General features: G+C 43.8%; 2 protein-coding genes across 2 annotated transcripts; both read right to left on the reverse strand.

Annotated features, from left to right (window-relative positions):
* Positions 1–597: 597 nt before the first annotated feature.
* Positions 598–3035, reverse strand: LOC311308480 (putative gonadotropin-releasing hormone II receptor; the record flags this gene model as incomplete). Its single annotated transcript, XM_084437441.1, has 3 exons — positions 598–1151; positions 1382–1586; positions 2535–3035. 3 exons carry the CDS (start codon positions 3033–3035, stop codon positions 598–600), a joined length of 1260 nt encoding a protein of 419 aa, XP_084293567.1.
* Positions 3036–15709: 12674 nt separating this feature from the next.
* On the reverse strand, positions 15710–16498 carry LOC311307776 (hatching enzyme 1.2-like; the record flags this gene model as incomplete). The annotated part of the gene is made up of 1 exon (XM_084436645.1): positions 15710–16498. The coding sequence occupies one exon, from the start codon at positions 16496–16498 to the stop codon at positions 15710–15712; it is 789 nt and encodes a 262-aa protein (XP_084292771.1).
* Between the last annotated feature and the right edge of the window lie 10144 nt (positions 16499–26642).

Below are 26642 nucleotides of genomic sequence, written 5' to 3' on the forward strand. Positions count from 1 at the left end.
AGGATTATCTTTCCTTCCTTGAGGGGGCCAAGTATTCTTTATGCAAACATGTACCTCGGCTTATAGCGATCTATGTAGATCTCTATAAGCCGAATAATATGTTTGTATAAAAACATTGGCACAGAATTAGATGGCAACACTGGATAATCCCGAAGTGACTTTCAAACGTGGCCCTCAATTCCCCTCACCCAGAGGATACATGATTCCTTCCGTAGTTGCAATTAACTTGTCAACTCAGACAACAGCATATTGGATGACCGCTGGATGCAATGCACAACACAATTCCCCATCAATATAACTTCTAATGACAAGAATATTTCACGAAATATTGAAACAAGCTTTGGTATTGTTCTATGAAGCTTGCAGTGTGTTGTACTGCAACCCTGTAAAAATGCTCCTATCCTTTCTCAGGTGCATTAAGGCTAATGGCTACCCAGAGGCAACCCTTTGTTTCAGCCCTGTTTTCTCTTTTAAATGGCTGAATAACTACACATGCATATTTGACATTAGAAAAAAATGTATGCAATACTAAATGAATCCAAGACCTTGCATCAAATACTGAATAAATTATGTAATTATGTGAACAATATCAGTGATTCACTGGTCGGTTTCTGTTTTGTTTCTCTTCATCATCCTATCAGGGCCGGTCTGGTTGGGATCCCCTCCTCCGTGGCCGTAGCACACGGTCAGATAGCAGGTGTTGTTGCTGGACTTTGGTTCCTGTTCTTTGGGGTCATTGCAGGCTCCTAGTCTGTCCTGTCGGTCTGTGGTCTGTCTTTTCAAGGGCAACAAGGTGGCAGAGCACCCGAAAGATCCAGTGATGGCAGTGTTGTTCTCTAGGTCAGACATCGTAGTTGCGCTGCGGTAATACCGCTTCAGGCCTTTGTGGAAGGGAATGGTGAAGAGGCCGTAGATGATGGGGTCTAAGCATGCGTTGAGCAGCCCGAAAATGAAGACAATGTGAGTTAAAGAATGAGAGACTTTCCCTTTCAGGTTATCAGGGAAAAACCAGTGCCAAAGACCCAGCAAGTAGTATGGAGTCCAACAAATGATAAAAGACATGACGATGACAATGCTCATCTTCAGAGTTCTCATGCGGGCTTTGGGGATGTTGTTCTTGGAACGACGCAAGTGCACTTCATTTGAGGAAACTGGAAAACACAAGAGAATAATATATCCATTAACCTATTTATGGCGGACCTCTGAGATGTAGTTCATAGCATCACTTTTTATGTGTCTACATTATGTACAGTATAAACTGCAGTTTATACGATATACAGTACAATAATTTCAAACCACACCTCCAGTGTCAGTGTGAATTTATATTAAAAAAGAGCAACTTGGGTTACACATCCCTCTATCCAACTAAGGGTTAACTTACCGTTGTTCTTTGTCATTCTCTTGGAGATTTCAATGAGGATCCTGGTGTAGCATGTAATCATAATGACCAGAGGCAGAAGGAAGAGGCAGGAGAAGGTAAACATGTTATAGGCTGTCTCCTGCCAGTGAGTGAAGAAGCTGCCTTTTGTTGTGCACTGAGTGAACTCTTCCGGAGAGGTGATGGTCACGTTGTGGAAAATGAACATCTGCAGATTAAAATGAAAACAAAACATTATTTCAGAAACATGAAAAGGCCTATTGGTGTTTGAGGGATTTGACAGTATTTTGTGTTTATTTTCTAGTTGCCGTGAGAGGGATTGGTGGCACAGCATGCCAATGAGATAGTCTGCCAAGTAATCAGTTATATAACAAAGGTTTTGGGGAACTGCATGCTTAAGATATATTCAGATATTATTCTTTTAACAAAACAATACATATTAATCTACAGAGAAAGATGCTATCAGCATATCTAAATCAAGTACTAGTGCTTTTCAAATTCCTGGCTTCCTCAATTCTCAAGAGGATTACTGTAGAATCAGTTGACTCAGGTGGGAGCTAGGAGGTCTGATTGTGATGAAACCAGACGGGCAAAGCATCTCCTATCCAGTGGCATTACCTGACCTTACCTGAGGCACTGACAGAGCTATGCTCATCAACCACACCACTGACCTTACCTGAGGCACTGACAGAGCTATGCTCATCAACCACACCACTGACCTTACCTGAGGCACTGACAGAGCTATGCTCATCAACCACGCCACTGACCTTACCTGAGGCACTGACAGAGCTATGCTCATCAACCACGCCACTGACCTTACCTGAGGCACTGACAGAGCTATGCTCATCAACCACGCCACTGACCTTACCTGAGGCACTGACAGAGCTATGCTCATCAACCATGCCACTGACCTTACCTGAGGCACTGACAGAGCTATGCTCATCAACCACGCCACTGACCTTACCTGAGGCACTGACAGAGCTATGCTCATCAACCACGCCACTGACCTTACCTAAGGCACTGACAGAGCTATGCTCATCAACCACGCCACTGACCTTACCTGAGGCACTGACAGAGCTATGCTCATCAACCACGCCACTGACCTTACCTGAGGCACTGACAGAGCTATGCTCATCAACCACGCCACTGACCTTACCTGAGGCACTGACAGAGCTATGCTCATCAACCACGCCACTGTCAACATGACTTTGTTCCTCCTCCCGGCCTTGTTGATAGCCAGAGGGTTGAGGATGGCCGATTGGCGGTCCAGACTTATCACCACGGTGATGAAGGCACAGGAGTACATGGCCTGGAGTTTGAGGAACATCAGCAGTCTGCAGGCAAAGTCCCCCGCCAACCACTGCAAGGTGATGTTCCACACCGCCTCCAATGGCATCACGATGAAGGTGAAAAGTAGATCGGCCACAGTTAGGTTCAGGATCAGGACCCGGACGTGGGACTTGCGCTTGTGTTTGTCATTGGAAGCCCACAGCACAGCCAGGTTACAGAAGGCGGATACGGCACACAGGATGAAGGTAACGATCACTCTGACTTTGGCGGCAGTGGAGAACGTGGGCAGTTGGAGTGCATCGCCACTAGATGTCCGATTACAATGAGGCAAGGACCAGTTGCAGCTGGTATTTAGTTCACATCCCATCATCAGGGAATATATGTCAGCAGGGTTATGAGAGGTGTTCATCTTCAGACTCTTTCACAGGAAGTAGCATTCTGTTCACCCCCCATGAAGTACTCTAGATTTTTTGTAACAAGGCAAAACAAAGTCAAAGATGAATGAGCCTTAAGCTACAGTCTATGTATAGCCTACAGTAATGCATAAATTAGAAATGGAAAAATGTCATTCGTAGATAATAGGTAGGAGCCCATTTTGAGGAAGTATTCTGTATGTGGGAGATGATTTAATCTCAAGTGAGGCAGAGATAGTAATCTTGTGTTGTGTCTCATTTCACGGTTCACAAGTACTCAACCCACTCATTCTCATCACTGATAAGAATGAGTAATTATGTTGATGAAAATAACTATTTGTTTATATGAGATTGTGAGATATTGTCAGCAATTTGGACTGTAATTTCTCAGTGTAAACAGTTTAGGACCTCTTGAAATTACATTCAAATGGGAGAAAAAGAGGTGTGATGAAAGCACAATATTAAAGATGGCAGTATTTGGATTTTACTTTTTTGAAGTTAAATTCAGAGGCAAACTGGACCTATAGACGTCCTTCACTCGAATTAGGTTAAGACATGTACACCAAGGTTCATGCATGACAAAAAAAAGAATCCATTGGAAAAACAGTCCACGTGTGACATTTAAAATGCGACACTTATATTATGAAAATCTAGATATAAGAAGAATAAACTCCACAAACTTACGTCTGCATCCCAAATCGCGGGAAACCTGGGGAATGTATTGCCCTTCCTGCGCACAGTGTTATTAAATAGACAAGTCCTCGATAATCCCAAATTATCGAAGTTACCCAAGTTGATTGAAATACCATAGCTGTCCAAAGAGCTAAAGAGGTCAGTAGGATACTCTTTACTCTTTTGAAGAGTAGCCTAGGCTACGTTACAGCAGCGCTCCAAGTGGGTGATCCAGGGTGTCTTTGCGCACCCAGTGTTCATGCCTTTGTGCGCGATTTATCTCTATCTCTAGCCTTGTACCACGCTGGGCGTGGTTAGTCCATCGGATTTTCACATCAACATGTAGGCTTTAGGAAAATCTTTGTAAAAAAAAAAGTTTTTACACATGAATATGAGAGTAAAGTTAATCGCAGAGAAAAATGTAGGCCACGCATAATGTTTTTGTATTATATTTCAGTCATGGCAAATTGATCACGTATCATATGTGAGATAGCCTAAGTCTGCACACTGTTTGATTGACCAGTGCACAAATTGCTTTAAAATACTGTACAGTAGAATGTATCATAAAAAGGCACATGATGCCTGATATTGAAAGCAGATTAGCTCAAGTAAAACAGACGTGGACTGACAACATGCCATGCTGAGTAGGTAGGCTATCAAGTACGATAATACTTAGTAGTCTAATTGTCCTCATCCATCCTCACTTTCCCCACATTGAGCTCGATCTCAGGGCCTCTGACTTACAAACACACAGGACTACCTCTCTTGGGATAAACACCGTCAGAAGTAATATAAACAGAACCCCTAAGCGTCCTCGGTGTCTGGAGCTATCCATGTACGCATCCCCCGTTTTTATGGGTTCCAGTTTAGGAACCCATAAATGTCTAACTGAGTACCTAGGACTGGAATGAGGAACTGATTACCACTGATAAGATACAGTAAGGACAAGTGATTACAGAAATTCCAATGTACCTGTACCCGTACTTGTTACACATGGCAAAATAAACTTTCTATTCTATTCTAATTCTTGTGACCACGCATACTAGTCTAGCGGACCCTCGCGTACTCGCGGACGTGGAAAGTATACCCTGGGCTTCACACACTGACAGTTCTCAATGGCAACATCCTGTGATATAAGACATCACTTCCAAGCAATTATGTTGCCGCTGAACTGACTGCACTGTTTTTGGTCTTGTTGCTGGGGAAGAATATGAGGTAATGGCTTGTCCCACTCATGGCCAGAGGAGCAGGACAGGTTGACACAGTACATAGAGTCCCTCATGGTGTCACTCTGCCTTAGCAGAGCGGATGCAACCTTGGGGAGAGACACTCAGAACAGATTCAAGGTTGACGCCCAGAACAGATTCAAGAGCTCAGTGGGAGTTTATGAATATTTCAAATCAGGATCTTTTCTATACCTTGGGCTTTTTTTTGTTTTTTTTTTACCTCTAAGGTCCTCAGTAGTAGTCCATCCAACTCTCCATCCACTGGTTGAATCTCTCTCCGCATCTATGATTTCTGATTGGCTGGTGGAGTCCAATTTACAGTCATTGGTAGCTTGGCACAGATTTTCAGGATGATTTCAGTTCTCAATGATGGTTGACAATTCAGATTGTAATTGGATCAAGTAGCAACTGCAGTGCTCATCCCTTCACTGTTGGAGACTTGCAGTGTAACCGAGTGAAACAGAGTCATCGTGACTCATCTCCACATAGCAACACTGTTGGAACCCTGGAAGAACTCCCCTATGAGACGGAGGGTTGAGTCATGTAGTGCTATTCAGCTATTGCATGTCCTTTTGCTCAGTTGCACTTAATGGTACTGTAGATACTGTATGGGGTGAGCCCCGGTGGGGCAGCTGAGTAGCTACCTCAGGGTGGGACGGGCTGTTTTTGTAAGACGGAGCCTTTACAAGGAGGGGTAGGGGGAAGGGGGGGGGGGGGGGGGGGGCTAGAGAGTACCCCAGAGGGTGGAGGCCAGGTTGGAGTGAACGCTGTACCTTGAGTAGGAATAATTTCATTTTACAGACTTTTTTCCTTCTAGCTAATTTTTTATTAAACCTTTATTTTACCAGGGAGTTCCTTTGAGGACAAATCTCTTTTTTCGAAGGAGCCCTGGCCAAGAAAGCCGCAATAAAAGTTACACCAGGTTAAACAAGGTTAAAACAACACATAACATATAAAGCCAATACAGTGACTCAACCAAAAGAAATACAATTAATAAGTACAGAAATAATAAGAAAAAAAAAAGAACACTAAATAGGTACAATACACACCATCAGAAAGCAAAAACCTAATTTGGGAAACAGGTACAGGTAATTATCTTGTTGTGGAGCCCAATATAGGTAAATTGCGTTAGTAGTATTCCTGCTGCTGTATTATACACTTTTTATTTATTGTATGTCTCTGTCTGTTTTGATGTTAAATGTTTGGCTGGCAGTGCGGGCAGGTAGCCCAAGCAAAATCTCTGTAAAGACAATAAAGTGTAAATTTTAGGCCTTAGGAGCTTGTTGACATTCCAACAGCCATCGGAACCACCTCCATCTATTGTAACGTTACTACTTCTGACACTGACTGTAAGTTCAGTGTATCCTAGGTAGGCTAGGCTTCCCGGACACTTTTTTGTTTTGTTTTAATCTCTTTTTCTTTCTCTCTCTCTGTGCATTTGTAACCGAGTTAAACTCACACCTCATTTTAAATTCCCTCCGCGGTATAAATACTCCCACCCATGCCATGGAATTGTTAGCTTTTTGGTGGCGTAGCTGGTAGGTGGCCACGTGTGTTTGTAAGTCAGAGGACCCGAGTTCGAACCCTGTATGGGCAGTGAGGGTGGAAGCTATACTGATGAGCAAAGCGACACCTGTTACACCTTCATATGTATTTTTTCTCTCGCATCAGTTCCATTAACTTCCACACACAATATGCCATTATGAGGGAGAGCATACAGCACAATATGAACATGATGAGAATGGCACTGTACTGCCTCTCCATAATTTCATCACTCCTACAGAAGGTAGGCCTTCATGTTGCTCCTGTTCGATGTTACATACAGTATTTACATGTTGCTCCTCCTTTGTTGTTCAAATACTCAGACGTGTGTGTATGTGCATGGTGTTATTGATTATTTTTAAATAAATGATTACTACGTTTGAGGCACAATTGACGAAATTCATTTTTTGACTGAATTGAGATGCAGTGCATTGGTGCAGGGGCATGGAGCTTGTGATGCGTCACATGGTTTGTTCCACACAACCATTTGCATTGGAAACCGTTTAAGGGCAGACACTTTCAAAAATACTTGGCAGGTGATTGGATGAACCGTCTGTCTATCACTGTCTATCACGGTGCCATATCAGCGCATCTCACTGCTGTAACACTTAATCCTCACCCGCACTGTAGCTGCTAGTAGTTCCTCCGTATAGGACGCTGTTTGGACCGAGTAAAATGTACTTGGGTACAAACGGATGTTATGTGGAGCCTGGCCAGACTGATCTGTGAGAGAAACAGAATGAGAGCTCATGAGATGGCCTCACAAGGCTGGGGTGTTGGGTGGCCTCAGTGGGCTTCTTTGCCTGGGGCCAAGATCAGGATTGCTAGGATCTTTCATAATGAGATAACATGGCTTCAGCGAACAGTGGGATATCTTGATGTCAGTCTTTTAGCAGAATTTATCTCCAGTGAAAACCATCTACTCTATTCCCTTTTCAGTTAAATCATTTCATCCTTCAATGATCTTTTATGTTTTGTTTGGCAAAGCAATTAACAGTAGTTGAGATGAGGGAGTAAAATAATGCATTGTTAGTACAGTCAGGTACAGTACACGCTCACAGATCAGTAGTGTTGGTAGATCTTACATACTTCTCTTTTTAGCCTTTCACCATAGTCAGAAAGGAGTGACATACCGTATTTGGACATTTAACATAAATTGACATATTTATGCAGACAACTGCAGAATTATTTCTTCTATTGAGTTGCTTCAATTTGTTTTTGTTAATACGGTTGCATGGTTCATGGTCCAGAGACAGGAGTTTCTGTGTTCTGATAGGATGACTCAAGCTGAACCGACAGGTGGAAGACCTTTTATTTGTCATGCATGATGTAGGCTGGGGGGCATCATAATGCCAAAATATAAGCTAAGCAGTTGTAAACTGTTGTACTGGATTCTACTGGGCTGAACTGAGGAACATGCCTTATTATTTTCAATTCTGGCAGGTAACAGCTTGCGAAAGCCTTGACCAAATATCACAAAAGCCCCAAAGAAGGAAAAGGTGCTTTTTCCATTGATTGTGAGACAGTCGTCATTATGACTACAACTAATACAATTGGCTAAGATAAAGTGTTGAGATAACCCTGTCTAAATGAATGGTCAAATACTTTGTCAAGATGGTAATAGCTGCGGTCAATAAGAACTAGATTTGTAATACCACAGTTACAGTCACAGGACCTTTGTGAATGTTTATCATTCCCTGTTGACCTTCTCAATTATGCAGATCTCCTGTGAACTTTACAGAACCTGTGTGTTTCTCATTCTATTGTTGATGTGTGTGTTTGTTTGCTTTGTGCTTTGCTTTGCTTGTGTTACATGTGTGGCATCTCCAGATTTCTACGTGGTGTGTTACCTGTGGCTATTGACAGGCTAATTTCTCTGCCTGGGAATCGCATCTCAGCCTCTGATGATGAGAAGGATGACGCCACTGGCTCAAGAATAATGTGAATAGGAATGTACCATGGTAAATGGTAAATGGACTGCACTTATATAGCGCTTTTATCCAAAGGGCTTTACAATGAAGGCCTCTCATTCACCCATTCAAACACACATTCACACACCAATGGCGGCAGCTGCCATGCAAGGTACTAGCCTGCAATTTGGGGTTTAGTGTCTTGCCCAAGGACACTTCGATATGTGGACAGGAGGAGGCGGGATTTGAACCGCCGACCCTACGGCCATCGGACAACCCGCTCTCCCTCCTGAGCTACAGCTGCCCCCTAACTGTAACAAAAGCTACAGTAAATTAAGTGACAAAACATTTTTTATTGTCCCCCACCCGATGAAATCGAGGGGGTCCATGAGATTGACACGTGAACGTTAGTGTGTGCGTGCATTTGATCATCTGTCACATATGCATCAGAACCCACCCAACCTGGAAGCACTCGCCACAATTAATTTTTCCCATTGCCAAGTACATTTTGCTTTGTGGTTTGTACATAAAAAATATGCTCGGTGTCTCAGTAAAAGTATAGTCTATTCTACTCAGGAGGAGCCCGTCTGCTTTCTAAATCCACAGAGTGGCCGGAGGTTCTGAGTTGAAGCGCATAGTGCTACAGGCCCTGAACAAGTTCATAGTATACGCAACAACTATCAATTCCATTATTGTTCACCTTGCCCCCTAAGAACACAAGAAACGGGTATCGAACCGGCCAGCATAGAGAATGAATGGGGACATTTATTTCACTACTGAGCCTAAGTCCCAACATTTTACTCCTGTGCCAAATGCAATCTATTTTGCGGCCGTTCCTATAGCGAGACGAGATCGACTGCAAACTGCTCAAAGTCAGGCTAGTTAGATTCTGTTGGGCGACAGGAATCCAATGATGTCCATCTCTTGACATACATTTTGGTTGATTTTACTGACTGCTAGATCGACGACAATGGGGATTTGGCAACCTAAACACAAAGGCTGCAAGTGGGATCCCCAACTGAATGTCAATGGGGCAGTTATTCTCCGAGCCGATAACGAGCCAAAATCAACTTGACACAGCTCGTGTTTGGGTTTGTTGGATTCTGTGGAGGGAGAAGAATCCGGTGATGTTTGCCCTCTTGATGTTTGCTCAATGTTCCTGACCATTAGATCACCGAATAGAGGGGGGTACGCTCCCAACTGAATGGGAGTCTATGTGTGTCAAAAGGGGCTAACTTAATCCATGGTTAACTCTTAGCCAAGGGCTAAGCATAGCCCTAGGCTAAGAATATGCAATGTGAGAAGGATTTGTTCCTATAACGTTCCTGCTCATACAGTACGTTAATATCGAGGTGTAGGTCCATTGTGGGTACAATTATCATTAATTATGTAAGGGATAACGTATGGCCGTTTGGATTTGTAACACACTGAGGGGCTCTTCTTTTTCGATAATCACCGACTGGCCATACGTTATCCCGCTTATTATATAGATACTTACCAACGACATTAATACTAATAAGACTAACATTACACTTTTTATTTCACCAGCGAAATGGTTCCGTACTATCAGGCTCTTTTTCGATTCTTCTTTTAACTCTGCTAGGTCATATGTCCAACCGTGAAGAAGTTAGTCATGCTGTTAGATGAGGAGTAGCACTGAAGCGCTCTCTGCTCCTGAATCACTGATAGGATATGTGCTTAGAGACCTGTGCATCAGACATAATGGGGATCTCTAAATAGCAGGGATGCTCTGAAACACAGCTCTACGCAGCTCTGTGATGCTCTCAAGTTCTACTTTCATTGGCTGAAAAATAATTTGCTTTGAGCATTGCACTCCAGAGTCACGGAACGAGCGTCTCTCAGAATGAGAAACAAGGCAAACAGTGGAGCGGCCAAATCTGCCTGACTGAACATGTTTGTTGTTAAGTTGAATATTTTGATTAGTTTGTTTCTTGATTGCTGCACAAAATAAGACGAGCTCCCATCACTGCCAGGGGGTTCTCATTTTATGCAGCAAATGGCACCAGCGGGGACACTGTGGCTGTTATTGTCGCTGATTCCACCCCATTAGTACCACCTTAATCAACCCCCACCACTCGAGTCAATTTGTCTGCCGGGAGTTTTAAAAGGTCATTGTCTGCTGTGTTTCCCTCATTGTTTTTCTGTCTGTGTTGTCTAAAATGGGGAAAACGTACAAGTCGGTCGCACTGAAGCGTAAGGAGCAAGAGCAGAAGCAGAATCTTGTGGCCTCATGTTCCTCTCACAAACAGCTTCTCACTCTCAACAACTCAACCCTCCATGTCTGGCAATTGTCCTTCTGCTAGCTCCACTACTAGCCAAGCAAGTGAAAATCTTAGCGAGTGAAGATAGTTGTGGTCAATATGCAGGAAAGCAACTGTGATAGTGATGGTGGTGAGGAGGAGATAAGACACAGCTGATGGAAGTGGAAATGATGATAATGAAGGATGGTGCTATAAGATCAGGTCACATTACTGTACTACTTATGAAGCCATACAAAGCAATGACCAATCATATCAAATATGTTTGATATTTAGATTATTACGTCACTACAAGCGAGGCAGTGGTTCTTTGCTTCCTCGGACACAATAATATCCTGTAGTGTGTGATGAGCCGTTATTTTCAAATCTTGTAGGTTGTGTTTGAGATTTGCGAGAAGAACATCTGTTAACATTCTCCTTATGTGTGTGATGCAACCCGGTTGAAATCGGTTAGGATTTTATCTTTAATCTTCTAGTGTGAGCCTGGTTATTAATATTAATATTTTGTGTCCACAATTTAACCAAAATGTGGGAACGAATTGAAATATATCGTGCACACTAATTAATATTTCATGGTCACGTGGGGACAAATTGTATCGTGTCCACGCAATAGTATTTTGAGCGCACGCAATAGTATTTTGAGCGCACAACGTAGTAAAACAAGGCCACAATATATATATTTTCTTTCTCACCGGAGGAGCTCCATACAAACTGGTAAGCTTTACCAGAAAAACTTAACTTTTCATCATCCTCTTCAAAATCGGACATATCCCTTTCTATGTCAAACGTGTCCATTGTAACTAGCACTTGATGTACCTAAACTGCAACCTCCTTGCTAAACTGCTGCTAGTAGTGCTGACCGTATCCAGGCAACTTGTAGTGTTACTCCGCCTGCTGACTAAGACAGAAATATAGATCCCCAAACCAGAACGGATTACACGATAGTTTGAAAACCGTTTGAAGTTTCAAAACGGATAGTAAATAGACACAAAATAATCCCTGAGAGACGTTACTCATATTTAATTTGTTTTTGGGGGCGCTTTGGGTGTTTGGGGATGTTTTTTGAGACAGGCTAATGTGACTTCATTGTGTTGCACTAGCATTAGCCGCCAGTGGAAATTGGAACGACCCAAAGCTATCTACAGCATGGAATTAACTGAAAATTATCTCCATTAGTCAAAAACATCATAGGTAAGTCGAAAAATGAAGCCCTAGTTCAAAAATTCCAGAATATCCCTTTAAGGTTAGGTTTAGGGTTGGGGTGAGGGTTTGATCGGTCTCTGCATTTATGGGAACTAGCCTTCTACACAGGCTATAGCTGTACCCCATCTAGACACGACCAGCAATGTCAGACTGAAGATCTGAACAGTGTAACAAGTGTACAATTCTGTCTGATATCCGGCTAGGATAATATGGCTTCCCTGCATTTTTACTGTATGGAACTTTTGAGCTGATCTATTGTTTTTAATGTGTGTACTACACTGTATACTGTATGAAACTGTTTGTACTGCTGCCATTCTTGGCCAGGTCACTCTTGAAAAATAGATTTTAATCTCAGTGGGTCTAAACCTGGTTAAATAAAGGTTAATGGAAAAACAAGTGGAAACGTGTTGTCATTGATGTTGAGAGGCTTACTGGGTGGCTGAGTACTGTATTGACTGGATAGATCAAAGGTTTGTCATGGAAGACATACATTGCCATGGATTGTTGTTAATTGTGAAATCATTCCTAGCCATGGCTGGATGATGCATGATGAGTCATTACATAGCAACTGCACCAACAATACAAGGATAAGGCAGGGGCTATAGTACAATGTACGGAGTACTTAGGCTGTCACAAAAATAATATTTACTGCATGAGAGAAGAAACTGTCCAACTATAGTAGCTTTGCATTTGTTCCTTTGATTCTGAAGTGGTCTGTTGAAAACCTCTGCAGACACATGGGGCTTTTATTTTTGCATAATCTACTGCTTTTATGTCTGTACATTTTTATTTTTGCATAATATACTGCTTTTAGGTCTGTGTATTTTTAATGAGAAAAATATTGTTGGGGCATTTTCCATTCTCTCCTCCTCAGTGATTGTGTGCAGTGAATATGTGATAAGGGGAGATCTACAGTGGGCTTTGCATGAAATGGAGCTGGATTGGGGTTAGTTTGAGTTTCATTGGTTGCCTCATTTTTATGAAAGCTTTGTGAGGATGAAAGTAAGGAGCTGTCTGGCATTGAATTAGGTTCTTCGTACCTTTTACAGACCTTGAAAGGTCCATCCATGCTTTTGTTTCCTCTACTCAGGGCTGAGTCAGAATGGCACTTCCCACCTCCAGCTGGTACACAATGTTGCTATTAGGCTTTTAACTAATTCTAGGAAATGAGATCACATTATTCCCATTATTGCATCTCATCATTGGTTGCTCGCAGCCAGCGGGGGGGGGGGGGGGGGGGGGCTGCACGGTGCACTCCAGGCTCTCCCCTGCACACCCCAGTCCAAACCCCTTGTCTCTAGTCTATAGTTTTGTTTTCATTCGCGGACCCGCCCCGTGATTCAGATCCGCTCCACAATGTAATGGCTTCTAAGGTGAACTACGCTACACCCTTCCACCGGGTTTTATGAAAATCGGTCCTGTAGTTTTTGCGTAGTCCTGCTAACAAACACACGCACAAACGCATGCACACACGCCACTGAAAACATTACCTCTTGCCCTGTGCTGTCACTGGGGCAGAGGTAACAAAAAATAAACTATTCAAAATGGCAGTAGAATACGATAGTCCGTATCATTGGTGTAGGGAATGGGTGAGTGGAAAATGGACACGTAGGGTGTTGCAAGGCATAGAAATAAGGAAAAAATGTCCGCCACAAAAAATAGGCCAAAGGGGTGCTCCTGCATGGAGAGAGAGAGAGAGAGAGAGAGAGAGAGACAGAGAGAGAGAGAGAGAGAGAGTGAAGTGGCACAGCATAGCCACTTCAGTCTGCCAGGACAACCGGCCACAGGTGTGCTGCATCAGCAGTCAGGGCCCCCCCCCCCCACACACACACACACCTTTCATCCTGCAAGAAAACAGAGAGGGGCAGCAGAAAGCGAGGAGACCGTGACAACGGATAACTGTTAAAGCTCTGCAAGGTCTGGCTCCGAGTTACATTTCAGACCTGTTAGTCCATTATGAGCCTTGTAGCCTTGAGATCCTCGGGTAAGGGTCTCCTGGTTATCTAACTATAATTGGAGAAATCGACTGTGTCTTGGACCGGTGTGATGTGTCAGACAAGCTGTCTGTGAAGCACTTTACAACCCTGTTTCGAAAAGTGCTATACAAATATAGTTATTATGATGATGATGTTGATGATGATGATGATGATTATTATTATTGATATTTGTATATGTTTATTATTATTGTTATATTATTGTCTTTATTGTTATTATTATTATTATTGTTATTATCATTATCATTATCATTATCATTATCATTATCATTATCATTATTATTATTATTATTATTATTATTATTATCATTGATATCCAGGTGGTGAGCATGTGCATGTGAATCTACTTATCATAACAAAGGGATCTGGAATAATGGTTTCTGTATTTCATTTCAGATATTAAGATTGGTCTTACATGATAGGAAGCATTTGGAAACCTACACCCGCTCACATGCATCATCTTGTCTGGGCTTATCAGAGTAGAGAAATGTGGGTAGTGCAGTGGATATGACAAGAGTTGCCAAGCATTGACAGTGGCTGTCAACACACACACTGTAGTTGGGCACGCTCTAGTGGTCATAAGGTATATTTGCATGGACTGACGTCTGAAGAATCAGGGGACACAAGCCTACCACAACCACACCATCTTTGAGGCCTTTCTGTACACAGTGGCATGCTGTATTTCACAGGCTATGTTTTCTATTAGCAATATGATTCACTTCTGCAGATACACTACATTAACCTCCATTTTAGTTGTGTTGGCGTTATGACCATCAATTCCTGTGTGCTTCCCTCAGTCGCCACCAGACAGCAGTGTACTCTTTCAAACGAGCCCCTTCATTACATTCCATGAGCCCTGTACTGACACACTGTAGATCTGAGTACTACCCTCGATGCTTAGTTTGCTATTTTCATTCTAGCAAGCAGACTAGTTGGGTGGTTTTCAAATGTAGGACAATATTTTACAATTGGCCTGCTCTGGCTTTTTGCTTTGCGAACCAGGGGAGGCTGTGGGAAACAGTGTGCATGGCAGTGATGGCTGCCTTTAGCACTTGGCGAAGGTGAGAGGTGCCAGGGGAATGGCGAAACAGATGGGACGGGAACACAGACACCGGGTCTCAGTCAGGCAAAAACAACAGATGAAACCCCCTTCCCAACGGGGTATGTGGTCTGAACACCTGTTTGTTTGTAGGTCTAAAAACAGAGCAAACATCTCATTGGATGGCCCTCATATACTGTATGCTGTTGTTGGATTGGCGTAGGTTTGATCATGCTTCCCTTTTTGAGTTGGTAACCACCTGAATTTTTGAGTTGTTTGTGGATATGTATTGTGTTGGTTTGTGGGCAAAATGTAATAATAATAATAATAATAATAATAATAACTTTATTTTATATAGCGCCTTTCAATGAAAATTACCTTTCCAAATGTACAATGAATGAGGACTGGTTAATTTCGTCATATTACGGATTCATATGTCATGAATTGACTCTGACTGTAAGCAACATTCACTATGATGCATTACAGTATGCTACCATAGTTTGAAATCACAAATCACACAATGAATCAAGAATGGCTGCAGTATTTTCTATCTTTATTTTCAGAATGTAACCCTCTGATCAAAGTGACATAATCAAGTGACTTTAAACATGTCCACAACAATAATCATTGAAAAGATCCCATCAACCACACAAATCATACCCCAAAGCATAGTGATTATGACTTTCACATCATTGTTTGGACTATATTTAATGTACATTCTTATCGTCATCTTCTCCAGACTCCTCCATTTTACATCTTCCTCTTAGCATTCATATAGACGGTTGATCCTCAGGATGTCAGTGTCCGACAAACCCTGTCTCTGGCCGATCCACACATTGGCGTTGGGGATAGGGGTGATGGTCTCCTTTCCATACGGGGTGGAGAAGGCTGTTCTCCCATAGTGCATGATAGAGGAGTAGTCATAGGGAGTGTCCAGGTTGACGGTGCGCCGCTTGTAAAAGTTGTAGGCCATGCTGGGCTCGATGTACTCCCAGTTGATCTTGACGTACTGGTCACGGTCACTCCTTGTCTGCTCGTGCTGGAAGCCCAGAGCGTGAAGGGCCTCATGTTGAATGATACCGCGGTAAAGACAACCGCGTCGTGCGAGAGAGAGCACCTGTTGACCTCCCACTCTCCCAAGAGAGGAATAGCAGGCGCCTCTGTCCTCTATGCTGATGTAATCTTGCTCATTTTGACGAGGCACAAAGCGAATGCAGGTTCTGGACCGGATGGCGTCCAAGGCGTAGTAAATCCTCTTACTCTGATAGAAAGAGAAAGCATTGCTCATTGTGAAGGGCACCGTCACATGGCCTTCAGAGTCTTTCCTCCACCTGCAGTAGTCGTTCCAGCAGGACATGGCGTTTCTGGTTCTTGGTAGGACCATGTCTCCCTCCAGCAGCATCTCACTGGAGCCATTGTTTGTTTTCAGAATCATGCTGCTGATGTCTACATCTACAGGCTGTATATCATCAACCAGGTTCTCCAGGAGAGGGTTGGCCTGGGAGAAGCCCAGCAGCAGTAGCAGGAGGGAGAGAGTGGGGCTGGTCTTCATCTTCAGGGTCTGGAGACTCTCTAGATAGCTCCTTGGTCCTGGAGATGCTGTGTTGAAGCTCCTTGGTCCTGAGGCTGGATGTGTGAGCCAGGTCAGTCCTGGTGTTTTATACTCTCCTCTCCAGGTGTGTCTGCAGGAGGATTAAGGATCTGGGTCTTGGCTACTAATCCTAAATATACATCTGAAGGGAGGGCCCCACAAAGTAAGCTGTAAGATCAACATGATTTGTATTCCCTGGACATTTAGGGATAGCCCAGGTTGGTTTGCTGGGTGTGACACATTTGTTCAGTATAAAGCCAAATTGTTTAAAGGCTTCAGTTGGCATTGTTTCTTACATGTTTTACTTGTATTCTCTACAATTTCAATAGTATTTTATTAGTATTAACTGGGCGGCTGCGGCTAAGGAGGTAGAGAAGGTCGTCCAATGATCGTAGGGCCGGTGGTCCGCGGCTCGGGCAAGACACTGAACCCCAAATTGCTCCCAATGAACAGGCCAGCACTTTGCACTTTGAATGGGTGAATGAGAAGCCACTGTAAAGCACTTTGAATAAAAGCATTATATAAGTGCAGTCCATTTTCCATTTACCATTAATCTCCTATTTCTCCTCATCAATATCTAAATGTGTTGTTGGCTACTGTCATATTGAATCAAAATGGAAAAGGTTCCCCAAACAATTACAAACCTGTGGGGTTGGAGTGAGGGTGCTTATAGTCCGCAGGGATGGAATAAGGAGCACATTAAGGTTTTATTACCCTAAAGAGTATTTATGAAGTGTCAGTGACTGATTTATGAGAAGTGTGTGGTGGTGCTAGTAGTCACCTAGAGGAATTCACACATAACGAGCCAGAACCTATTTCTCGAGGCTGTCAAAGCAGTAATAGCTTTCATAACCACAGACATAGTTTTGAGGGGGGGGGGGCTCCCTTCATTTCTGTCATTTATCAAACTGATGGTCAAAATCAGCCTCTTTGTGGATATGCTCAGAGCAGGAAATAACAGAACAGAAAGACTGTTCTGTTAGACTCGCTTATTTTCAGTAACATCAGTGCAATAGTCATCAGAAAGTGAAGGGAAAATATAGCTTAGTGTTTACCATTCATCATGTGGTTAAAGCTCACTTAGGGCCCTTGATTTCTTCTTAAAGGAGAATTCAAGTCTATGATTTTGTAGCCTCTAAACACATGTAATATGTGTCTTGTTTACAATGAACTTAAACCAAACCAGAAAATGTCATTATTTTTAGTAATAAGTTCAATAAACTGAATGTGGTGGTTACAGATGCTGTTATTTTGAAAGACTCAATTAACCAGCATGCATTGCACAAAACGGGTCAACCAATCTCGACGCATGGAGGTGTGGCTTATATATGTATCAAGAGGAGGCAAACGGAGTCGGAATTCTGCAGAACAACAGCGGTAGCCATCATTATCTCTCAAGAGAACATTTGTCACTCAAAACATTTGTCAGACCCTGTATCTAGCTATACATTTATCAGACCCTGTATCTAGCTTCAGTTTTTATGCTGGCTCTCACTGGGCTACAATGGAAGTCAATGGGGTATGCATAAATGTGTTAGAAAAACCACGATAAATATGCTTTTCCGAGACAGGAAGCACAGGGTGTAATCTTACCAGTCTCAGTATGCTCTCCTGTGAAATATATCGCAATTCAAATATTTTCACGTGTTTGGCATGACTTGCCCCATTGGAGCAGCGAAAATAAGTTCCAGGGGCATTTTTATGACCAAGTCATGCCAAACACAAACATATTTGGATTGTGATACATTTCACAGGCGAACATTCTGAGACTGGTAAGATTACACCCTGTGCTTCCCGTCTCGGAAAAAAACACATTTATGGTAGTTTTTCCAACACATACGCATGCCCCATTGACTTCCATTGTAGCCTGGTTGCAGAAAAACTGTAGCTAGCTACAGTTGGAACAATCATTGAAATGATGGTCTCTATGTGTCAGGTTAATGGTAGACAGACCACAATAGGGTCTAAGGTGTAAAATAGTGAACTTATCCTTTAAGATGTGAGCCAAGATATGGGAGGACGCTGCAGCTTATCTTTGCAGTGTGATTCGCGGTTATACTGGCTAGCTAGTCAAAGCTAGCGGATGGTGCATCAAGCTGAATGTCTGGCTGTGTACTATTTAACATCTAACTGAGAGGGCCTCAATACGCTGTCACATAGATCAGGCCAGTGCTGCCTAGGCCTCGCCAGAGCACTATAAAGCCCTGTGAGAGGACAGGGTAATCATCTTCACTGCTCTGAGGTGAGGAAAGAAGAGCAGGAGAAAGGAGGCCAACTGCAAACCATTGGCTCACATCAGAATAATGACAATGACAATCATACAATAGGTGTACTAGTGTACTACATATTAAATGTAGCAAAGTGAAATGCTGTTTTCCCTTTTGTGTTTTTCCTCTCAGAGCTAAGAAGTTAAACTAATGTATTTCCAGCTCAATGGAAACAGGAAACAAACTGAGTATATCACACAAGCAACACTGGAAATCTTGACGCTGCATGTTGCGATGTTGTGTCACACTCCCACGACAGGAACCAGCACGCTAATGGGAGCCTGCAATGGAAGTGGGTGACACACACAGCTGCCCTGTAGGTACTGCTGAGGTAGCACTAAGGTTTACTCATGGAGAAAGGGCACAGTAAATTTTGGCTGTCAAAGATATCTTAGAGGCCGGGAGAAAATCAATCCAGTTAGGTAGAGTGGTGGTAATTTCGTTGGCTCTATATTTGCTGTCTCACAAATGAATCTAGACATTAGCACTTATAGAAGAGGTGCTTCTGGCAAGAAGACAATATTCGGCATTTATCTCTGTTTGTACTACGCAATGGATTGGTGTTCTATGTGTTTAAAAGTGTGCCATTATGGCATGTATACATGTGTCGATTGTATTCATGTGGGAGATCTAGTAAACATTGTTTACAGTATACTTACTACACTATAAGGCTACAGATCTCAGGAGAGGTCCTTCTAGTACTCAGTGTTCTCATGGAAGATCATTAGCTGATTTAAGAAATAGTTTTTTTTTGCAATGTCTACATGTTTTGCAAGAAAAGAGCCAGTCTGAGACAATGCCAAAGACTTGGGGATTTTTCAGTAGTATTCAGGATTCAGTATTCTTCAGTAGTCAAATTATATTGCATAATTACATTAGTGTTAATCATTAATATCTAATTGCTCCCCAAATACTGTATAACTGCAAGCATATATGCAGAGTTCTGAGTTCTGGATTCACTAAATAACATATTGATCATCTACATATCCTGCTTGATATACAGAAGACAATCAATATAGATTTCCTTGTTTGTTGAAAAGGAATAATGCTGTATGACCTCCAAAAACTTGATCTTACACCATCCTAGTTACATCTTAAACATCCAGAAGATCAAGCTATTTATACATCGTTTGACGTGACAATATGTTTCCCAAATATGCATCGTCTCTGAGCTTTGTGTGAATATTAGGTCTCTCCAGTTTAAATAATCTGTCTTTGATCCATTCCCTCTATATCAGTGAGAGAGGCACTACATTTGGGCTTTAAATCACCCCGGGCACTCTCTGTGACTCCATGAGCAATGGGTGGTCTTACTGCTGAGTCCACACTTTGGACTGATAGATTCTGCTTGCTTCAGATGGTATTGAATTGGTACTGATAGACCCCTTGAAGTGTGCTGGAGCTATTTTAGCCAACAGTGTAAAAGCCGTGGATCAGTCTAATGTAACCTTGGCACTCAGTGCCTTCTTATTATATGGTAATAGAGTTTTTTTTTTTTTACTGTGTTTTACTGCATGGGGGTCAGTGTACTCACAACAACTGTACTTCTGCACACCACCGTTGTTTTCAAGTGTTCTGCATGAAAGATTCAGTCTGGAACGCCATGCAATATTCTGTTCATGCATCCACACCATTATGTGGAAATCATGCAAAATGTATGATTTCCACACATTTTGAAAAATTACAATTATTTTAGTATCTATCTGGTATTTGTTGACATGTAACCGTTTTGTGCTGATTGTGGGCAGGTTGCATGGCTTCGTAAGTGTAGTTCAGAGGACAACTCCCCGTTAAATTAATGATAAGATAAATGAATATGGCTAGAGAGCATTGTAATGCTGTTTATCCACATTGTCAGCAAGGTTATCCATAGTGATTGTGTTGTTCATGTAAAACGTCCGATCGATTTACTTCAACATAAGGTAAAACTGGGGCTATAATGGGTGGCAACAATGTTTCATTTGTAATCTCTTCTAACAGCTAGGTCACAAAAGTTATGTTCCCCATGAAAGGTAACACAAACCAGGAGAAGGTGGTAATGGGAGCGACAGGACTTTCACAGCAGGCATTTTCTCTTCCAAAGCTCTGGGTGAATTGAGTGAGAAACAGGAACAGAGCTGTATGGTTCTGGCAGGAGGCAGGTAATACAACCATTCCACACTAACCTCCCCCCAGCCCTGGAGGACCTGTCTGTTTGAATTAGCACCACTGGACCCAACCACACCCACAGTCAGACACAGACACACATACACACACACACACACTGATCCTATCTGAACATCTTTGTTGTCCATGATGAAGGATGATATTTCCTCATAGAATTTCATGTGGTAGGAGTGTCACAGAATTCATTGTGTGGCATCATGACTTCAGGTCTCTCTATCCCATAACTAGCTCCAAAGTACAGGCTTTGTCCTAAACCATGTCCAGTGTTTCAGGCCCTTGGTGTTGGGCTGAAACATGTCAAGCTATGGAGACTGGAAAAAAGTCTCCACAGAGCACTACAGCGTTTAAAAGATCATCGTTCACTTCAGTCATGACATTACAATGTATTCATCGTGGAACATGTTATATTGACCCTTTTTTCATATTCATTGTATCATTATCCTTATTCACAAATACTGTAGAGCTTAACTGTTAGCTATTTAGTTAGGCGGATAACGTAGGCTATAGTATTTGTGAGTAAGGATTATGAGCAAAACAATACAATGAATATGAAAAAAAGTCCACATAAAATGCTCCATAATTAATAAATGATATGAACTACAACTAATGTCATGACTGCAGTGAGCGATGATCCTTTTAACAATGTAGTGGTCTGTGGAGATTTGTCCCTAGTCTCTCCATGTAGCTTGTGCAGTGAGGACTGTGGCATGCTGACACATCCTGCCTGCAGGTGAAACTGCTGCTCCACTGCGCATCATGTAGTGCCTGGGGTTGTTCCGCTCTGCACCTGGTCTGTGGGTGAAATTCACCCTTCGATAAGGCCCGCCCCCCTTAGTTACTGTTGCTAAGTCTGACAAGCTTTCGGAGCCAGCGTGGCGCTCCCACTGTCGCTAACTGCACTCCCTGGAGAAAGTGTGTCTAATTTTTTGAAAAACAAAAAAGCGATTTCAGACAGAAGGGTCTACCATATGCATTTGAAGGATATATTCAGGATGTCAAACTGACTCAGCAACAAAATCACGGTAACGAAATAAAGACAGAAGCTAAAGTCTAACGTTATAGCCTACTGTCGATCAGGGTAAAAGTGGACCACCGCATCACATGGCGATTCAAACAGAGGACAACGACATTAAGGAGCAATGTTCCTGTAAAGCTGGGTAGATCTCCATTCACTATTACAATCATTAAGAAGCAAAAGCAGTAGGCCTATATAACGATGGTTGTAACCCTAGTTCTATGAGTGGAGCGGAGCCCCACAGGGCTAGCTCCTTAGCTTGTGAAAACTAGCCAGCTATAATTGACTGAAGAAAAAAAAAACATACCCACCTGTGCCCAACCAGGTCCGGTGCACCACTGTATAACCAGGCTTCGCCTGCACATCTGCTCCTTACCAAAACTTTCAGCGCGCAGACTGCTGGTTCAGCAAAGTCTGCGCCCTGTGAGGCAAAGCTCCACGAAATAGAACGATGGTTACTTATTGTAACCCTAGTTCTATGGAGCGGAGCCCCACAGGGCTAGCTCCTATTGGCATAAGTGGAGCTACACAACCGCACCATCACAACTGCCGCCATGTGCTGAACTTGACAAGTCAGCACAGGCACAGGACAGAATTAATGTAAACGGGTCAGGATAGGCTCTCAACTCCAAATCTTGTGCACTGAATGCGCCCCGGACCACTTTAGGAATGAAAGATGGATCCGTGCGCAAAACAGCTTTGCTCCCATCACCCGTGATTAGAGAAACTGTCAGCACTGACAAATCACTGACCCTCTTGTGTGATGTCAATGCAAGGAGCAGCGCAGAGAGCCACCTGAGGGAGATCTACTCCATTGCTTCAAACGACGCCTCACATAGCTTTATGCACTGGGCGAAGACGGCGCTCGCCGGTCAGAAAACGTTTAATCAGGGGATGCCCAAAAAACATGGTTTTGGCAAACCCCTCATTACACAAGGAAATAGCACATGCATACTGTACACTTTGATAGTGGCTAAACCGTGTCCATGATCCATCAGGTGTTGAAGAAATTCCAAGATCATCTCAACCGAGCAGGACTCGGGAGTGTCCCTCTCTTCACACCAGCGCGCAAAAGCTGCCCATTTATCAGAGTAAACCGTGGCGTCCACTCTGAATCGTACTGATCACAGCTGGAGAGAGTCCTCTGTCAGACTATCTCCGCCGTTCAAGAGCCAGGACACCAGCAGCAGCCCCAAAACCGGAGGCACAAAAATCGAGCCCTCCACCTGGGACAGCACGTTCGGCCACTGAGGGATGAAACATGGTTCCACAGACGTCATGGCCATCACCTCTGCATACCATCTCGCCCAGTGTTGGTCCGGCACTATCAGTATCACTGATAGATACTCCGACTGTACCCTGGCTAACAGTGGTAGGATTAGCCCCACTGGTGGGAAGGCATACAGCAGCGCTTCTGCCAGGGGGCATGTGCGAACGTGTCTACCCCCAGCGGAGGCTGGTCCTGCTGACTCAGAGAGAACCAGAGGGGACACTTTGCATTCTCTCGAAGCAAAGAGATCCACCTCGGCCCTGCCAAACCAAGCCCAGAATTGAGCCACAATCTGAGGATGTAGGCTCCACTCTCCCAGATGAGGCCCACCTCGAGACATCAAGTCCGCCCGACATTCAGGCGGCCGGCAATGTGCCGCGCCGTCAGAGACCGGAGGTTGACATGAGCCCATTACCACAGCTTCACTGCCAATCGGTGAAGCGCCGGCGACCGAACTCCCCCTTGCCGTTTGATGTAAGCTACTGTGGTCTGCTTGTCTGACCACACCAGCACATCACACCCCCTTACCAGTTGGGCGAAGTGGCGCAACACCAGCGACACCATCTCTAACTCTAGGAGATTAATGTGACGCCGTTCCCCAGTGGCCCACAAACCACCTATGGTCTGGGACAGACATGTAAAGTACTAGTCTAGAGACGTGTCTGTGAAAATGGTGATGTGAGCTGACAGTCCTGCCTATTGGAACGCTGTGTGCTATTATGCGCTGGTCTCTCCAATAGCTGATGTCGGCTTCCAACGACCTCGGTACCCACACAAGGCGCCGTCTGTGTCTCACAGGATCTAGATGGAGCCACGCGAACCACCTTTAGGTGCGTCTCAGGTGCAGCAGACCCAGTGATACCACCACATGAGCTGCTGCCATGAGGCCCAGAAGTCGCATGATGGATAAGACAGGGACCTTCAGAGACGGACGGACAATGCTGGGACTCTTCTCTAGCGTTTCCCTCCTCAGATCGGACAGACATGCACTCATGGTGCCCATGTCCAGATTGATACCTAAGTGAACAATCTGCCGGGCCGGCCACAACGCGCTCTTGGAAGACTATCTCCCTGGAAGGCAAAACGCTAATAAATCCGGTGCCGAGGAGTTATCGGCACGTGGAAGTAAGCGTCTTTCAACGCTTCCAGCATTTGCCGCACCGTAAGAATGTGAAACTTCAATTTTGCCACCGCCTTGTTGAAAAGGCAGAGGACCACAATTGGTCTCATGCCTCCCATCGTCTTGGGCACAAGGAAGAAGCAGGAATATTATCCCTCGTTCCTCTGTTCCAACGGGACCACAGTCACTGCTCCCTTCGATAAAAGCTCTGCAATCTCTGACAGAGCTGCGGCTTGATCGGGACACTCCACAACGCCCATGAAGTGGGTGGAAATGCCGTGCCTGCAGCCCTGAAGGCCGGCGTGGGAGCCGGGCGACTGGCTGTGGCTGAGCGAGATCCCACAGCAGATTGTTTTTCCTTGTTAGTCTGTCGTCGCTTACTCACGGTCATAACAGCAGCGGCTTCCTGGCCGAACCCCATGTGGCGGAGCCGGGTAGCAGGATTGTGGCGATGTCAGGTTCCAACGCTGGGGAGCCAGCCATCGCCACATCACTCAACCCGGCCACTCTCGTAGCTCTCGCGAAGGGATGTAGCGGAGCCTTCAGCGCGGCAGGCTGGCCCCATCCAGGAGGAGACAAGGCACAGGTTTAGAGGGAACCCCGTAGCAGACGGAGCTCCAGAGAGGCAGCCCCGTCGCAGCTGCGGGCTCCGGGAGGGGAACGTGATAATGCACAGCTCTTTCCAACAGCTTAGGGAGGTCGCAATCGAAGGACCTTCACCCGAGCCCAGTGGATGAAGAATCGCTAGCATCCGGAGCTTCTGAGGCTGAATCTTCATGTGCCCCAGAGCCATCGTCTTCTTCATCAGACAGCGGGAGGGAAAACATCAGCGCCAGCTGGTGAATGGGTACGCCAACGTCATCTCCCCCGTCTGAGCCGCCCTCCATGGTAGCAGGATCTTCGCCTCCCAGCGGCAGATGCTCGAAGATGTGCGCTCAAAGGAGTCTCTCCATCGTTGTTGGGAGCGCCGCAACCGTAGAATCTAACCAGTAGACTGGGCATCCCTGAAGGATGCTGCCGGGTCCACGGTGAGTTGCTGCGAAGTCAACTTCTTCTTCTTATCACTTGCAGTCTTCTAGTGAGCTGAAAGTTTCAAGGAGCAGATTTGCAGGTGAAGTCCGCTTATACAGTGGTGCACCGGACCTGTTTGGGCACAGGTGCGTGTATGGGTTTTTTTCTTCGGTCAATTGTAGCTGGCTAGGTTTCACAAGCCAAGGAGCTAGCCCTGTGGGGCAGAGCTCAACGAAATAGAATGTTAATATTCAGTAGTACATTCGCTTTTAGTTAGCTGGCTAAGCTTGCTAGCGCCATGGATAGCTAGCCATAGGGCCTATGTAGTAGCGTATCTTAATCTAATTCAGGTTAACAAGCTAACATCTGGTAAAAACAGCATAATATTATTTTATGGTTAAAAGTAATTAATTACCTTAGAGCAGAAAAAGCTATGCCTGTTGATCTTTGAGGGGTTCAACTGGTTCAAGGACGTTCACATAGCTTTATCCACAGCCTTCACTTTTCAGGGTTTGATTTTGGTTTTGGAAAGGGAAAAAAAAACTTTGCTTGGCTTTGTTTGACATTTTGTTAAACATGGTAGTGTGGGGTCAGTAATTCACTTACGTTGGTGAAATGTGCTGCTATCACACAAAAGCTAAAAAGTTCAATCGTCACATATATGCTTTTCACGCAGTTTGAGTATTGAGGACATCGTTCAATATTTACTACTGTATAGAGTGCCTAACCCGAAGCAGGAAGAGCTGTCCCATGGGACCTTATTTCGGAGAAAATATGTATGGTAGTTAATGGCGATAAACAAATAATTTCTTGATCCTGTTTAAATTGTGGCATGACCTTACACATATGTTTGTCAATTTAAAACATTATTTTGCAAGTCAAAAAGTTGCAGTTTGTGGTAAGACTGTAAAACAGTTATTCCAGAATGAGTAAAAAATGATTAAGAGGTGAAAATTATAATATTAGTCTGGCCAAGTTGAGAGCTGCAGGAATGCGAAAGGAGAGTTAGTTCTTTAAGAGCTGGCATGCAGGATCGGCTTTACAAGGTTTTGGTGAGTGTTAAACGAGTGTACTGTCAGCTAGCTAATACTTGCAAGTTAACAGAGATGAATAAATTGTATGTTTTAAATTTACAAACATCATATGTGATGGTCATGGCACAGTTCAAATGGGATCAATAAATATTTCTCTCTCTCCATTGATTACAGATCATCTTTTTTCCCAATTGAGGGTCCCATAGGGATATTCTTTTCCTG

The sequence above is a fragment of the Borostomias antarcticus genome, assembly GCF_949987555.1.
Source record: "Borostomias antarcticus genome assembly, chromosome: 4".
Taxonomy (NCBI): domain Eukaryota; kingdom Metazoa; phylum Chordata; class Actinopteri; order Stomiiformes; family Stomiidae; genus Borostomias; species Borostomias antarcticus.